At 37.9% G+C, this 18,000-nt stretch overlaps 1 protein-coding gene and 1 long non-coding RNA gene across 2 annotated transcripts in view; one reads left to right on the top strand and one right to left on the bottom strand.

The window, feature by feature from the left end:
* The window catches only part of LOC311445653, a 39,802-nt gene that overhangs the window by 3,521 nt on the left and 18,281 nt on the right, over positions 1-18,000 (top strand). The window contains exon 2 of the long non-coding RNA XR_014698566.1: positions 2,415-2,535. This is a non-coding gene — a long non-coding RNA (uncharacterized lncRNA). The remainder of the gene's footprint in view (positions 1-2,414; positions 2,536-18,000) is intronic.
* On the bottom strand, positions 7,672-17,997 carry DPM1 (dolichyl-phosphate mannosyltransferase subunit 1, catalytic). Its single transcript, XM_084537962.1, has 9 exons — positions 17,839-17,997; positions 17,574-17,673; positions 16,012-16,045; positions 13,808-13,884; positions 13,681-13,706; positions 12,610-12,705; positions 11,009-11,077; positions 10,605-10,719; positions 7,672-8,592 (listed from the first exon to the last, which is right to left on the bottom strand). Exons 1-9 carry the CDS (start codon positions 17,943-17,945, stop codon positions 8,488-8,490), a joined length of 729 nt encoding a protein of 242 aa, XP_084394088.1. The 5' UTR covers positions 17,946-17,997; the 3' UTR covers positions 7,672-8,487.

Raw genomic sequence — 18,000 nt, 5'->3', positions numbered from 1 at the left:
GAGCTTTTGGTTCTTTACTTGCCTTTTACATTCGAAATCTAGTTGGACTCTGGCAGTGCTATCGGCAAGGGCCACTATGTGGGGCGCCTCCCTTTACTATTCACAGATCCAAAGTCCAAGAAGATCACGTCGGGGTCACCAATTTGTTATAAATGAAGTCTTAACTCAATCTGAATTTAGTAATATTTATAAAAGGAATATTTATAAAAGGTATAAAAGGCAAGTAAAACCCCCATGGCCACACTCCCAAATCTCCCCCTTCTTTATTAATATCAACCATTTTCTCGACACGAATTACCACTCCATATATAATACAGTTATGTCATCAATAAAGGAGTAGAAAGAAGGAATGAAAAGGAATGGGGACCAGCACGGGAACAGGCACACTGATCGCCTCATGAAGATAAGTTCAGCCAGACTCAGCAAACTGCTCAGAGAAGCTCGTACAGAAAGTCACTGGAAATGGGCGCACTGGAGCTGGGAAGAACAAAGACTGTCCTGGTAACCTTACAGCTCATTCTCCTTATTAACAATCAGACAGTTTATGGTCCTGAAACATGGAACCAAATTGATGTCAAGGTGTGGGACTGCAACTAAAAACGACAAGGTTGCAGTGGGATTGCTCGGCACCTGGTGAGCAGTCCCTGAGGCCTTAAAGAGCCCTGTGGGACCACAGTCAGAAACGTGTGGTTTGCCAGACAGTGAGGGAGCTGCGGGCTCCTTTACTGATCCGACTGCTACGCCATCGGCCCCTCTGCTGCTACAGCCATCTCAGGCCTTTGCTGTTTCGCCCCCTGCTGACCTGGACGTGCCTTTTGACCCAGGCCCTATTGGCCTGGAAAAGGAGATGGCTATGCTTTTCTTTGATCCGGGAAGATTAGGATACATAAGGCCCAAAGACCAAGTTGCCTGACAACTTAAAGCAAGACATATTGTTCCCATGACTAGCCCTGGAATTCTCCGGTGTTTGTAATCAAGAAAAGGAATGGAAAATGGAGACTGTTAAGTCATGGAACTTAAAGGATTATTTGTTGCCTTTTCTGATTGTACGTATGTATAGGCATACTCAGGTTTAGTATGTAAAAGCAATGTTCTGTATATCTAGAAGGTTTGATGTTCGTGTGTGCATGTTGGTAGAGCATAGACTCCCCGCGCACCCATCACTGTTTACTTGCCTTTTATAAACTAAATTCAGATTGAGTTGAGACTTCATTTATAACACCCTCATTTAGTTCACCAAGAGTTTTCTGGATGATTTGCACAGTATGGCTGTTGTCAGCAGTTAGCAAGTTAGAAAAGAGAGATGAGAACAATACAAAACTTGTATGAGAAGATTGATTTGAGAGGTAAAATTCAAGCAGTGGGGAAGAAGGAGAAACAAAGCCGTGAGCCCATTTTTCTGCTGTGTGCACAATGCAAGACAAAACTTCATGCTAATATTCTTAATATACTTTTTGTATTATGGAAGTGGGTATTGTTTCTCACAACAGGCTATGACAACCAGAGAAATCCATAGACTCCTGGCATTGTAAGAGGCTAAACACTTAGCACCAGAGGGGACACAATTAGCATTCCCACACTGAACAGGTATAATTGAAGGTGTGTTGTGCTATTGATTCAGGTCGGGCTTGTGCCCGTGTTTACAACTGCACTAGTTTAGCAGCCATCCTGTGTTTGTTCGAATACAGAATAACAAAGCCAACTATCAGTGGTTGTAAGTCCCTAACATAATTAATTATATAATAAATACAATTAAGGTTAATCCTCAGCAGCACTAAGATCCCTAGTCTCACAGGGCTCCATTAAGCCATCCAGCTCCTTTGTCATTCAGACACTTCATCATCTGTCAGCATTCTCTAACCTTCTTCCATGAAAATGACTTTGGCAAAAGTCACCAGGCAGGAGCCAAATTCAGTCTGTATCAAGATGAAAGTAGGGAAGAACTATCCCTTCACAAAGAGTTCTAATTTTTCCCTTGTTTTTAAGAAAAAAAATACTTATATTGAGCAGGTCAGTGATAATAGCTGCATAAGATAGATTTGCTTAGCTGGTTAGGATATGTTGGAAGGAAAGGTTGATCCCTTAGAACAGTAAGAAATTGATTTGTCATATGGAGTATTTAAATTTCACTTTGGAAAGTGAAGTATAATGTCCTTTGGAGGCGATGCTGTTCTGCCATGACAAACCACGTTTTTTTGTGGATATAAGATTGACAGCTTCCAGGTTTTGTCAACAATTTCAAAAACAATGAATTCTGAGTGTGGATTTAGTTAATAAAAATGTCAATTAAAAAAAATAAATTACAAAATCACCTACCTTGAAAATTTCAATAATTTAGCATGTTCAAGCAGCTTGTCTCTTTTACCTCCCCTGCACTGAAGCTGTAATACCAAGTAATGTAATTATTTTGACAGGATCAGCCCATCAAAAGTACTGCCGCATGCTTTCTTTGCAAGAGCGAGCAGAATGGCAGACTGGACTAGAAATGAGAGCTCTCCAAGCACATTTGAGTCACGACATGAACTTCACCACATAGTAAGTCAATCTGGTTATTTTCTTTGTGGGTATCCCCCCTGTGGTTGCACAGTGGTGGGCTGGAAGGGACCTGAGCACTCTCAAGCTGTGACCGTAGGAGCTCTGTTTAGATCTTTCCTGTTCTGGAGCAAAGGTGGAAGTATCCTTTAGTGCTCAGATCTTCCTGAGAGCACAGCATTTTAGGAGCTTAGATAACTACCCTCAGCTTCCCGGAAAGCAACTAGTTTTCCATTGTGGTTTTCGATGGGTTCACCTGATGCTATGGGTGTGACATGTTTGAAAAAGTCAAAATGCAATAAGAATTTGTGAGCCAAACGCGTGTCTTTGTGATGCGCCATCAGTATCAATTCCCGTTGAACCATCACCACAGCTAACCTTGCAGGAAAAAGCTTACATTTTATGTGTGCCCACTGCTGCTTTGTTGAGAAATCCCTGTCTCTAGGGATGAGTTTTCAGATCTAATTTTGGATTAAAATTTGTAGTTCAGTTTACTTCTCTCTGGTCCCAATACACTTTCCCTGAACAGTAACAAGCACAATGTATAAGTTGTTATGAATGTCATGCCTGAAGAAAGAAGGTAGGTAAAACGTGGCGGGGTCAGAGGGGAGGAAATGATCCTCCAAAAATGTTTATGCTTTACAAACGTTCTGTGATTACTTTCTTTGGTCATGACTTTTACAGCATGACACCATGGAGGTAATATGTCATAAAACGGTGATAAAGTTTGATAAGCAATCCCTCTCGTCTGCATACACTCTGTATTTACTGATCCTAATTTGCCTACCGCTCTGGAATGCTAACTGTTAAAAAGCTGTTGCTCAAGTCCAATGCATTGAACTGAGTAGGCAATCTGTCATTTCATTCAGTGGTGCCAAGATTTCAATCCGTGCTTATACTGGGAATCTTGATAGACCCTTAGATAAATATTATTGATTAGTCATTGCTATTTTTTACTGTTGATATGCAGAAGGTTGTGCAGCCTTGCAGTTGGCTTCTACACAGTCCACTGGAAAATATGTTTTATTGTGCTGCCCAGATTGGCAACTAGGCACATCTTTACTGCAGCCTCAGATTAAAGCTTTGTATTTTAGAAGCAAACCACAACTGCAGCCAACTCCTTCCAACCTCAGATCAGTCGACTCTTCACCCTCGAGCCCCAAACCTGCTAAACTAGGGATACTGTTTTGATGCTGATTCCTGATTCAGTTGATATGCTAACCAGGCCTTGGCTGTGTGAAGTGGTTGTCCCAGCTGTGGGATCATAATGATGTAGTCAGTCGAATTGCATATGAAAATTTTCGTATGACTGAGTGATAAATTCCATGGCTCGGGGTATGGGGCTGTATTGCGTAGCCCTGGGGCAGGGCTTTGGAAGGTGGTAAGGGCATAGAGATTACACTGCTGCTGGTAGTTCTGCTGCCACATGGTATAGCTGGTGGGGTGATAAGTCCTCTGACAAAAGGTGCTATCAACTTCAGGAGCCCCCAGCAGTGTTTCATCTCACAACTGAGGCTTCGCTTTGTCCAATAAAAAGGTTCACGTCAGCACAGGCCTTAGGTCACAGCTCTGACTGGGGACTCACAAACCGCACAGAGCACAAGGACCTCACATAGGTCAGGGATAACCTTATGCCCTGCTGTGTAAAACTCCATGCATAGCTTCGCAACCTGTTCTTCTGTAACCTCAAATCTGTTGGGTCGGTACTCTTGAAGTTTAGCACGTTTTGGTTGTCTTCATGGGTTTGCGTGTGAGAGTTTTCACACACCACCTTGAATTTCTGGTCTACAATGACAGAACAAGAGGTCTCCTTCCCATAGCTTTGCCCATCTGCCAAAGGAAGTACTTGCTGTTCAGGGGAAAGGGTGCATTACCGGTATAAAATGTGTCACCTGCTCCTCCCTCTACATTAAACATGTCCAAACAAACATATCCATGATTTGCACAGATTTAAGCCAGGAAGGAATTAAAGCTCCTGTTCTTGCCAAATGATTGAGTTGCTTGCAGACACAGATTCTTAAGGAAGTATAATGGAGAAAGTAAAGTACATTAGCAGAGTATTTGTGCTTTCATAGGAAATGAATATGGATGTAATTAAGAAAAGCTGATTTATGTGGAACTGTAAAACCAAGGACATAGAATGAAAAATTCCCTGTAAATATCAATTCAGTGTTTTGTGGTGGCCCAAACAAGGCAAGCCAAGTATTGCAACGGGATTAAGGAAGGAACTGAAACCTAAAATGCGACTGTGTAAATCCCTAGGACATGAATATTTGAGGCATTGTATGGAGTTCTGGGCACCTGGTCCCTAAGGATAGAACCATAACGTGCTACTGACATTTTGAGAATAGCAAGGTGCAGGGTGCCTTCTGTCTGAGGAACTTTAAAAAAAAAAACAACAGGGCTGAGTACGACAAGGGGATAAGCAGGGTCTATAAAATAATACACAGGAAAAGGGAAATGGGAAACAATAGGGAACATCCGATGAATTTATTAGGTGATAGGTTTGAAATGAGAGGACTTCACAAAATACATGTGTAAATTGCTGAACTCCCTGCCACAGGGTGCTGTAGAAGCTAAGACTATGAATTGATTCAAAAAGCAATTAAATCCTTAGACGGCCCCAGAAGCCATTAAAAGGTCCAGGCCCTCTTGATCTCTGGCTTCAGAAGACCCCGTACGGCTGACTGCTGGTGTGGTTGGGCAAAGATCACAGTAGCTGTTTCTTACGTGCTTTCATTCTGCAGCCGGTGTTGAGCACTAAGAGACAGCACAGCCCTTCTTGTACAACTTCCTTCTTACATTATAGGCCATTCTTTCCCTACAATACATATTCTTTCTTTCCTTTTTAACTAAGAATTTATATAGGTGGTTTATAAGTTGCTTAAAAGAAGCTGAGAACAAATTCAAGTAACTCAAAGGATTTATATTAACAGAAACTCAAAACCATCAGAAGTAGCACTAAATGAAGGCTATTTCACCCCGCCTTGTTTAAAAGATACAAGCTTTATTAAAGAAGGCTTTGTGTTAGAACTCCGGCCACTGGCTACGGTTTTACAATATTTATTCTCCGTGAACTTTCACAGCAGCGCATACAGGAGAAAAGGTCAGAGTTAAAGCGCAGCTTTGGAGCTTGTTTCTGTAAAGTTTTCCTACGTACAGAACACTTCGAGTACTGGTGAGGCTCTGACATGCTCAAGCACAGGGAATACTTTAGAATCAGATGGTTTTAGTCACCTCAGGGAAGAAACTATTTGGAAAGACAGTACTGGTCTGAGATGGGAGAAAAGATGAAGGGAAAGGCTAGTTAGAGCAAGTCTGGGCAAAGATTCTGTGTGTTTGTTTTACTCAGCATCAGCACAATACTAATTTACGAATCTCTCCTCTGCAAGTGCATGGAGGGACAAACACACAAACAGCAGCTACTTCTGAAGTTGAGGCTTTTAAAACTTGCAGTAAGGGAACTTTTGAAAGTGCATTCAGTATTTAGTGAGTTACCTGTAGGCCACTCCCCTTTCTGAAGAAATATACAGTCTTTGGCTAGGGGAAAAAAGTTATTTTTCATGATATATACAGTAAAATACGCATACGTATCCATTGCCTGCTAACTCAAGGAAAGCTTGCAGAGCTACTCTGCAGCCAGCAGTGGCATTAATTCTGCTTCTGTCCACTGGATCCACGTTTTATTAGGTCCTTTTAATAGCATTTTCTATGAGTAGCTTGGTGCAGGCGATTAAATCAGTTTCACTCCTGTGACCTTTTCTTGTCTCAGGAAGTACTGCAGAATGCATCTTTCTGCTTGTGTACTGCTGACATGAAACACTTGCTTTAGTTTCTTTAAAGCATTTTTCTTTATGATAACCTAAATTCCGTTGTGTTTAAGCATAATAAGGAACATTATCTATTTATCTAGAAACTGAATATAGCCCAGTCATGCTTCAAACTTGCATGTACTGGAGCACACAAAATACACTGCATATAATGATCCTAATTTATATTTAAAAGCAACTTACTTCAAATGCTATCTCATAAGTAGATGACTTTGCAATGAAGGGAATTTACCAGGTAGTTTTCGTTAAAAAAAAAAAAAAAAAGGCATATATATTCTAATTCCCAGCAGCTAGATCACAAGTAACTAATACTACTTCAGTTACACAGAAGTCTGAGAAATATACGATCTTGCTGAGGCTCAATATGTATTCTAGGAAACGGTTTCCACTTGTATGAAAATGCAAAGCAACTTCTAAAAGCTATATGGTAATTAAAAATTTTGTACCTATTTCAAACTTAAAATGTTTATTTTAGCCATGGATGCTCCAAATGAAACATAAATAGATGAAACCTATTCACATGAGAGTTCCATGGTCCTTCAGGCCCAGAGATTTCTGTATATATTATTAGATCAGATTAGCCTGCACCAAATTAAATTATAGAGAGATGAACATAATTTGCTGGGAAAGTACAGGCAAATGTCACAAAATGTACAGTTAAGTCACTGTAATTCAGTTACAGGTAGATTCAAAACCTACAGCTACCTTTTTATTATTTTAAAGCATTTATTATTTCAAAACATCTGCTGTGAGTACTCAGAAAAGGGGAAAAATAGCAGAATCTGAATAACTTCACTAAAAAACAAAAGGAGTATCTTTAATTAAAACAATCCACTAGAAAATTAAGTTTGGATTTTGAAGTTTTTACGTCGTTGAGTGGGCTAATTTTTTAAAAATGACTATCTGAAATGTGAATTTATTATTTAATGTACAGACTTTTAACATTTTTTTTTAATATTAACAACTGCATTTAGTGTATTAGAGGAATTCAAACAAAATACAAGCAAAATAAGTACAATCATTAAAGTATTTGTTGTTTCTCCTCTCCCACCATTTTCTGAGATGCATATTTTAACAGAACCACCCTTCCCTCCTCCCATCCCCCCAAAAATGCAAGGATATATTTTTCTTGTATACAAAGCCATTATCAGAACAATTTAATCTTCCTGTTTGCTCCTTTTAAAAAAAAAAAAAAAAAAAAAAACTCCCTTAAAATGCATATTTGATTGCAAGTTCTTCAGCATTTCTGAGTTCTGACTAGGTCAAATAGTGAGACAGAAAAAAACAAAACAAACAAACCAACCAACAGTCAGGAGTATTATACCGTTTGTATTTTTTTCCAATCAGGATCTGGAGCAAGTATAGATATTACATTGCAAAATGTTACTTGATGTAAGAAAAATCTCTCATATGTCTTCAGTGAGGTTTTCTATTCAATTGTGTTCTCTATCACTCTAAAGTTGTGTGAGATGTTATCCTCCTGTTTTAGATTCTAAAAATGTTTACTTTTTAAAGAAAGTAGGAAAAAAGAATCATCTATTTCTGGACATGCATACACAATACAAAACTATCCCAGTGATTCTCTTTCTTATCCCAAGAATATTCTCTGTTTCTAGCCTAGCGGCAAATTTAAAAAGAACAAAGCTGAAAGAACAAACACTGTACTCATCTGTACTTCCTCTTAAACTACATAAGTTATTATCAGTTCTGTAGAAACACCGTTGTTTTATATCTGCTGTAACACAGACGTACATCTGCATCGAAGAAATAAAGGGAACTAACTAGTATATATTTAAAATACTATCTGCAAAACACAGAACAAAGAAAAAAATAATATTTTTAAGGTACTTGCTCATCTTTATTTCAAAATCATCTTCTGCTGAATAATGATTCATTTCTAAATGCATAATACAATTTAGCTTTGTGTTCTTTATTAGACTTCATTTTTTTTTTTTTTAAAAGGCATAGGGTATTAGTCTTTACTTTGACTTGTTTAACATGCAGTTCATTTATCATAGAGGGTCTTCTGGTCACCAGGCAAATTATCAAGCTTCTGCTATTACATGCTAAAAGCCACACAGAGGTCAGAAAATGTTTTTATCCTAAATTTATTTTTTAGAAAGTCTCATGTTGTAGCAAACAAGGTCAAGAGTCCCTTTAAGAAGGAGACTATTTCATTGCCTCCCAGTTTAGATTCTCCATAGACACGGTCCACAAATGAAATAGGAACCTGTTGAAACAAGGAAAACTATTTTTAAGGTTCAAAACCTAAATAACCAGAAATTATGTTAAAAAAAAAAAAAAGAGAGACAGAGAAAGGCAAAACACGGACATCAAACTATAGCACTTTTCTATGGTGGAGTTCAGAAAGCCTTAGGTTGGCTTCCATCATCTCAGTTCTTCTTACTAATTTCTTTAGTGATGGCCCATAGCTGGATAGCATGAAAATACTTGGTTTATCACTTTTAAAGATGATCCACAGACGTTACTGAGCGGCTGGATGACACAGCTGTTAGAACAACCTTAAAAGCCTAAGTACGCTAACAGTCCAGGGGCTTAACGTGAACCGTCATCACTTTCCCTGTTAGCTAAATAAAGTAACTTTAAGAAAATGCCTCTGGAAAGCAACCATCTCCTGCCACTGTGAAACAGCATTCTGCTCAACCTCATCACTGGCTAGAAGATGACATCTGAGTATGGCAGTTAGTGAATATTTTTACAAGCAATACCTACCTTTGTCAGTCTTTGACCATTTTACAGGTTATTTAGAGGATAGAAAGTCATTTAAAAGTTATTTTGTTTCCCTTACTTAGGTGATCATACCCTCCAGATTAACTCACCACTCACTAAGTGTGAGGAACACACTCCTTTTCAGTAATTTGACCACGTACAATGACATATGACAGGTCATTTTGCCAATACTGTAACAGAATATTCAAAAATTTCCATATATATTTGTCTGTGAAATCAAGATACTTCAGCTAAAATAAAGAATTGCATTTGCAAAAGTCATTAAAAAATTGGCTTAGTTTTTGCTGGCAGTTTCAACCAGAAATGATCTGGCAAGTGGAACACAAAAATTACCACACCCTTGCAGCTGTGCCAGGACTGAGGATTTCTCAAAATTCTAAGCACATCAGTCCATGGTAGAAGGGAAACCAGGGAAAGAAGACCTAACAAGGCACGCAGATAGACTTAATGATTTTAGCTTTCTTAGTAAGGTCCCTTTTGGTAATCCCAGTAAGCATCATGGCACCTGGGGACAGCTGATCAATGGGGCAGGACCAGAAATCACTGAAGACATAGTCAGCTCTGGATGTCAGATGTGCTATTTTGTGACCAGTGATGGAAGAACCATTTATATCTAATCTACCAAGAAGTATCCAGTCTTCCCTTTCAGGATAGGGATTAACCACCTGTGTTGTTCCTGGACTTGGCCGTTCTTGCACGGAAAGCTCTGTTGTTAGTCTTAAAGGAGGCATTTCCAGAAGGGCATGTTCCGTGGGCCGTGGTACATTTCACTTATGGCACAGAAACACAGCAAAATGAAACGGGTGCGTGGAGCTTGTGTCAGTTATCTTACCATGACCCCTTTGTTTCGTTTAGACTGGAAGGTCGCAGAAATCTTCATTTTTAACTTTGCATAAGAATTGTTTAACCCTCATAATTCTGCAGATTTTACAACTACATGAAAAAATTTTGTAACCTGTGGCTACAAAAGCAGCATCTGCAAGCCAGGAATTAGACATGTAAATGTCAACTCTTCTGAAATGTCAGTATCATTATTTGGATAATCATAAACCATCTAGGAATCGTAACTATTGGTCAGGAAATATTGTATCAATGGACTTAATGGAAAATTATCCTGCACCAGGAAGTTACAATATAGATATGATAAACAGAACAGTTTTTTAAAAACCCCAAAGCAATAAAATAATCTTATATATAGGTCTATGTTAGCAATCTGAACACTGTCAAGTTTGTTGCAGATATTGCAAAGGATATCTTTAAAGATATCTTTAAAGCAGTGCTGAAGCAGAAAAATGAAGCAGCTCTTCAGATGTTAGAAATCTTCCCACATGGGAGAAACCAAAGGAGGAAGATTGGGAATGTTACATATGAATTGTGGAGGACAGCATAACTGACCAGTGACAGAGCCCATGTCACAAACCTGACTGGTACAGCAATCTGCACCTACATTTAAATGAAAGCATAATACACTTATCAGGACTTTTACTGTACCTCTCCAATAGTATATCCTAGCTGTCTGGCCCGAACAATCATTTCCATCTGGAAGACGTATCCTTTAGAAACACATTTTTCCATTAGTTTCTGTAAGACTTCTTTTCTGTATAACCTGTAAATGATTACAGAGAAAATGAAACCCGAAACAGTTTTGAACTTCAGAAATCAACGTACCACCTGTAGGAATCTTAACTGTGATCACTCATTCATATCATCACTGTTTTAAAAAATCATTAACAAAGTGATACGAGCAACAGGTCTTGCAATCTGGTCTGCTGTTTCTTACACCCTTCTCAAACAGACGTCACAGTCCTCTGTAAAGGTCTGTTCTTACTCCAGTTCCTTGTTTAGCAGTTTCTTAATTTCAAATAGACTTTATGACTTGCGTACCAGACCCGTACCTGAAACTTCCTGTTAAGTCTGATGCACCCGGCCTCAGCAAAACCTGAGTTATAAAATTGGCTCCACGACTGCAAAGAAAACACAAATGTCAAAATTACCCAGTACATAATTCAGAAAGATCAAGCAGAGTTTCTAGAAAATAAGTAAATATCAAAAAAGAAACTTTTAATTGCTTAGGAGGAAACAATTGTATTCCTAATATATTTTCACTGTTAGATTTGATTCCTAAATGTTTGTCTTAAGTCACATCCCATCATTTTGTTTTTCAAATGCAAATTATTAACAGATTGTTGAACTTTATGACAGAAAAAAAAATTCAGAAATTAGTTTTACAGTCTGTTTATAGTAGAATTGTCAGTACAACTGCACACTGTGATACAGTACAAAAGAAATAAATTTGACAACAGACAAAATAATGTTTTTCCTGTAACATTTACTAACAGAGAAGAATAAAATTGCTTCCTGGATGAATGTTAGACTTGGATTTAGAAAAGCAAGATTCAGTTTTGGTTTACTCTGCTTACTTAGTATAATAAGGAAAAGCTCCACAGATGAAAAATGTTGCAAGACTGAAAAGTCATTAATGACTACGTTGCTCAGGGCTTTATTACATACAAATGAGATGTCCAACTCCTTCACATTGTAGTGTTTGATACAAAAGGATTTCTCTGTAACACCCATTACTCTTCTTTTTTCTTTCTTTGTTCTTTTCTTTTCTTTTTTTTTTTCCTTCCCTTCAGGGATGGGTGTAAATACACTGTACAAATTCCTCCCATTCACAAAAAAATAAGCACTTATTCTAGCCGTTAAAAAAAGGGAGAAGTCCAAATAACATCCCTGTGATACCATCTCCTAATCAGAGTGTTAACACTTCATCTCCAAATTCTTTACAGTAAAAAAAACCAACAAAAACAACAGCAGTAAGTTATGCCTATTCTCTTAAAACACTTAGAAGAGAAAAGATGTTATTTAGAAGAAACTTGTTGATTAGCTGCTCAAAATCTGTGAGCCCCTATAAGCGTGAGATGCTCCATGTGCTTATATGACCTTGATACAGTCTTCCTCTGCTTTGGGGGTGAAACTTTTCCTTGGTGCTCACTGTAACCCTTTTCCAATTAGGTCTAAGTAATAATTTATTGACATTGATCATGCCAGATAATCCTTAACTTCTAGCAAAGTGTGTCAGAAGAGTGTCAACAGAGGGGTTTAGCAAGTCATTTACTGTTGAGGGAAAGGACCTTTGCAGCTCTTAAAGCTAACTAAACACATCATTCAAACTTGAGACAAGTGTCAGTCTCAGCTCATTCTTTGGATGATAAACTGAAAAAGCCTCCCAAACTGACGCTGTGCAGATTTTTACATTTTTACATTGTACCAACCAATTTCTCAAACCTAGTTGTATCATTAAGTTCTTTGTTATTTTTAATTGAAGAATCTACAGACTGTGCATACTTCTATTACTTAACATAATTTTGCAGTACCCAGTACAATTAACTAAAGACTCAATTCAGTTCACATTGATTTATTGGAGTTCTGTGCTTGGAATTTTTATTAATTTCTAAACAACAAGTTTATGTGTAAGTATCTAAAAACTACTAACCTGATTAACTTTCTTTTCAAATCCCAGCCATGTACTCCTCCGTTTCCTTTATATCTTGTCCCAGACACAATATCAAAATTGCCTTCTTTCTGCTTTCTATAAGCAATTGATTTCATCAGAACAAACCAGGAACAGTATTTGCATAAAGTCAGTATATATATCAAAATGAGAATCATCACTCTTAATACAAATTCTGTATTTTACAAACCTTTAAACAAGTAAGTACAGAAGATAGGAAAATGATAGTAAGGGTGGCTATGGTGCATTATACATTTAAAAAATGCTTAATTGCTCTCTTATAAAGAACAATCTCAGAGTATCTTATTTTCAAAGCAAGTCTCTCTAGTATAAAAGTAAAGGTAAGACCAAATGCTGATTTAAACATTTAAATCACTCAGACACATAATAAGGGAAAAAAAAAAAAAAAAAAAGAGGTCTGGGACTATCCATACCATGCCTAAACTGATGCAGGATCATATCTAAAAGTTGTAAGCCTCTGGTACTACTTAGGAAGAAAGTTGAAAATTATTGAACTACCCTTAGCCTCCATTGTAACGCCTGTTTACTGCTTCTCACAAATTGAAATATTACAGAGAGGGGAAGATAAGAGGTAGGCAGACAGGAGAGAAGTACTTCACAATTAAGTGAGGAATGGGTCCTCCAATCAGCATCCCTACAAACATGTGAGATCGTTAGAAAAATAAAAAAGATTATCTTCTAATCCTAATGATCTTCTGCATGTGTGTGTATGTATGTATGTATATATATATACACATACATACACACACACACATATATATACACACAGCTTTTCAAAAGAATGAGAAGTACTTAGCCACACATGTTCTCTGTCAGTTTAAACTTGGGGATCTTTGCTCCAGTTTGAAGCTAATTATTTTTTCTGTTCTATTTTGGAACAAATTAACTAGGTCCAATCACTTTTATTTGAATTCTTGCCTTTACAGTTTTCTCGCTAGTTAGATTGCTATAAAATAACCTAAAGCTTTCCAGTTTTACTACAAAACAATAAATGTTTAGAAGTCATTCACTTATACAAGAACTATTACCTACCTGATAAACTCTGGAATAAATTTTGGCTGAAATAGAAATAAAACAGATGAGATGAGATAAAAGAAAGGTAGGAACAATGAATATGTAATTACAATAGATTAAAAACAGTACATAAAATACAACTTACATGGTGAGAGAGGTCAGCATCCATAATAACAATAAATTCCCCAGTGGCATACTTCATTCCATGAATGTAAGCAGTGCCTGATGAAAACAATACAGAAGTAATTTCCGTCAGTATTTTAACATATGCAATCTTCTAGCCAGTCTTCACTTATTTTTCTAAACTCTTTAATTTCTACCAGAAAAGGATTAATTAAATACTCCTAAATTTTTTTTTAAATGATGTATCAGAGGTCAAACACTAAAACCGTTTCCCCTTTCCCCATACTTTCAGTACTAGATTTTAGAAATACAAGTCTTGTCAAACCCTACTGCACTACAAATGCATAGAGAAACGACTTGATAAGTGGGTCACTATTTGAAATAACATTCAGAAGCACCACTGGCACTTAAGTGCTATAAAAAAATGGAAATGGGATACGAAATAATCACAGGGTTTAAGAAAAAAAACTGTTCTATACTCAGGATTTCCTATTAATAGAATATACATTTTGATTTATTCTCGTGACACCATGAATTATATTCCTGAAAATATTTTTTTTCCCCTTCCTTACAGATTTTGTGGTTTATTCACCCTGTATGAACTGATGCAGCTCTCTGATACGAGCAAGTCTTGCTATTAGAACTTTCCTCAATAATGCCAATTTCTGATCTGAGTCAGATCACTCAAAGATAGCACTGCTTCCAAGAACAGTGCGGCAGCCTAACAGAGATTAAAACCTGTTCATTAATCCAAATTATTCTTTTAACTTCATAAGGAATAGCTAAAACTGAAACCAAAACACTCTTAAATGATGTCCTTAGCAGGCAGTGTCACAGGTCCTGGTTAATGAACAACCTGTCTTTCTTTTCTTTCCCGTGTCATTTCCAAAGTTACACAGTAGAAGTGTTGCAGGTTTGTGTATTGTGTAGGATTGGTTAACATGGTACATGAAGATGTAAATCAATCAGCTTATGCTATAATACCAGTCAAATTAGGACAAAAGCTCTAAAAGCAGAAAACAGAAAAATTAAGATGTGTACGCTTCTTAGAGTTTCTTAAATAAATGAGAGATGTAGAAAAAAGCATAAAGGTGAATTTAGACAATTCAGTGTTTAGAAAAGGAGAACTTTGGTTTTGTCAGTGGAATGGAGAAAGTTGTTAGCTGCAGTACTTGGTACATAAGACACCTGAAATATTTTACCAAATGGTTGCCAAGATGTGGAGAAAGACAGATACTGATATCCAATAAACCAGAAACATACATACTGCATTTTATCATTTTTTCCATTCCTATTGTAAAAGAGGAGAGGGAAAGGGATCTGAGACATGAATCTTTACACAATGAATCATCTCAACTTTGTTTTAGGATGGCTTCGATACTGCCAGTTTTAATGACATTTACGACCTCCTAAGGGTGCTTTTTCTGAAGCAAAGGAAGACAGGCTTGACTTAGACTTTCTGTGAAATACAAAATCAGATCTACAAAATTGCAGTCTTGTGTCATTCCATGAAAACTTTAATGATTTAGCTCAATGGCACAAGACTGGCTACCAAATCAGTGAGGGCTTCTGGAACACGAGTAACTTCTGTAATGCACTTCAAGGGCTTCAGTTCATGTGTTAGTTAATAGGTGAGACAATACTTAGTAGTTTGAGTGCTAGACATGTCAGATACGCATTTTTTTATTTATAGTCATAATTAAAGCTAATTGAACAGTTACGCTGACATGAGCTGACAGCGAAGAGTTCTGTGCAAAGATGTGACCGAGGAGTGTCCCAGGCTTGGAGCCTGCACAAGCCATGGCCCGCTTTTTGAAGCATCCTGTACACAGGTAGATGCCACTGTCCGCTCTGAATCAGTAGGCTCCATACAGAAAGGGCAGCTGCTCTTTGAACAGGTACTGCTTGTCTCAATCCCCGTCCCTTCTTCTGTAATCAGCAAATGCTGTGTGGGAGGAGAAGAGGCGCACGCTAACAGGAAAGCACAGCTGTACAGCACAGCAGTCACCGCAGGCTTCAGGTTTGAGGTTGTGGTTAACTTGCTGTAATACACTGTGATTTTTACGTGCATGCTTTTAAACTTTGTTCACTTATACAAGCTTGGTGAAAACATATTTGCAGATTTGGGCTTTACTTTGATTCTTCTGGAACTTTATACACCAGAATCAAACAAAGAATATGACTTTTTTTTTTTTAAACAACAAACCAGACTTGATAAGGACTTACCAAGGCCCAACTTCTTTTCTCTGGGTCTTAAAAGCTGCAGGATATATTAAAATACATATAAATTAATTGAGGAACAGTTCTAAATTACTTTTAGTGACATCTTTAAATTCCGTACTTTCAATGTAAAAACTGAAAATTCCTTTTCACTATACACACACAAAAAAATTAATCTGACAAAATGTAAGAGAAACAAACCATTATTTTAAGCAGGCATTTGATCAGGTCACATTTAAAAACAAACTCCTTATAAGCTTTACTTGTATTTTTGCAGTAAAAAAATAAATATTACAAGTTCCATCTCTGTAATTAAAGTATTTCCTCAAATTCCACTATCAAATACATGCATATGAATTCAAACAAAGGTCTCCCCGGTATCATTAATTTAGGGAATGGAAAACACTTACTCAATATTTTAGCAAGTTCCCCAGAATGATTTAATATACTTTTAGTACTGAATATAAATTTCAAGATTTTCATGTGCATACAAGGTGTAACCCATGGATACTGACTTTTAGAACTTGGCTAATTTTGTTACCTTATCTGAGAGGTTGTAACTAACGTGAGTTGGAGAACAACAAGGGTATTGAGAACAATCATTAGTCCTTCTAATAATTCATTATTTTGATTTTTGCTTCCCCTATGATTGTTTTTCTTTAATAGTCAAAGCTGAATAATAGTTCTTTAATAGTCAAAGTTTACAAAAAAAAAAATCACTTCAACGCCTCATCTACTCCCTAAAACGTGCTGTCCTCTCGAGTTATCTACATACCACATTCAGTAAGCAAGGAGCCCCATGAAATTATTTGGATGAAACACCCTGAGGACAAATCAGAACACTGACTTTGCTTGGGGAAAAAACAAACAAACAAAAAACCCAACAACAAATACTTTTAAAAACTTTACAATTACACAGTAATAGATTGGAAAAGAGCCTGACACTGCTTACAGCACAAAACTGTCAAACTCAACTTGGAGTTTTTCCACTCTTCTGTGATAAAGCTTTTATCCTCCCCAAAAACTGGCTTTAATAACTCACAAGGAATAAGTAAATGGCAGTATCTTGTTATATACAACTGCTGGTTCTACATTAATACAATAGAAAAAAAATTACTCTTGTTATTGAGAAATGCAACCAGACATTACAAATAAATCCCACAACCAACTAGCTGCCCATTTTTTTTAATTTTCCAATTCCTGCAGCCACAGAAAATGAAACGCAGCTGGATCCAAACCTCACCTTTCCCTCAGGCGTGCACAAAGTACCAACCAAACACATTATTCAGTAGCACACAGCAACGCACAAAGTGCTGAGAACCTCTGTAAGCATTAATTTATGATTCTGTGTAAGAGTTCATAATGCTGGTAAGCAACTGTTGCAATTTTATGTTTGCTTAAGGGGTGTGCAAAACTTAAGTAACTTGTTTTTAAAACAAGTAACTTTATATCATTGTTTAAGGGGGTAAGGAAAGTCAGTGCAGGATCCAGGGAGTCTATTCGAGTTCTTTAAAAATTTCAAGTGCTTTCCAATACAAAACGAACCCCAAACAAAGCGTGCAACTCACAATTTTATCTGACCCATAGATCTTCTCCAGTTGTTCCGCAACTTCCTGCGTCCCGTCCGGGCTGCCATCGTCGATGATGATAATTTCAAAGTCGATTCCACTGAAACGAGACCTATTTTAAGGCAGTGCTCGGTTTCGCTGCCCGCCCCGCACGGCCCCAGCGCGGAGCCGGGGGCGATTTCCCCACAGGGGCTCCCACTGGGGCGCTCAGCGCTGCCCCTCAAGCAGAGACGCCTCTCTCCACAACACCCCCAGCACCCCGTACCTGTCCTGGAAGGTGCGCACGAGCAGCCAGACGACGAGCGGCAGGTTGTGGCGCTCCTCGTATGTGGGCAGCAGCACCGACACCTTCCCGGCCCCCCCCGCCGCCATGGCGCGGCGCTGCCCGCAGCCGGCCCCTCAGCGCCGCCCGCCCGGAAGCGCCGGG

The sequence above is a fragment of the Aythya ferina genome, assembly GCF_964211825.1.
Source record: "Aythya ferina genome assembly, chromosome: 16".
Lineage (NCBI taxonomy): Eukaryota > Metazoa > Chordata > Aves > Anseriformes > Anatidae > Aythya > Aythya ferina.
The sequence above is the reverse complement of the archived record's forward strand: the minus strand, read 5'-3'. Positions and strand labels throughout refer to the sequence as shown.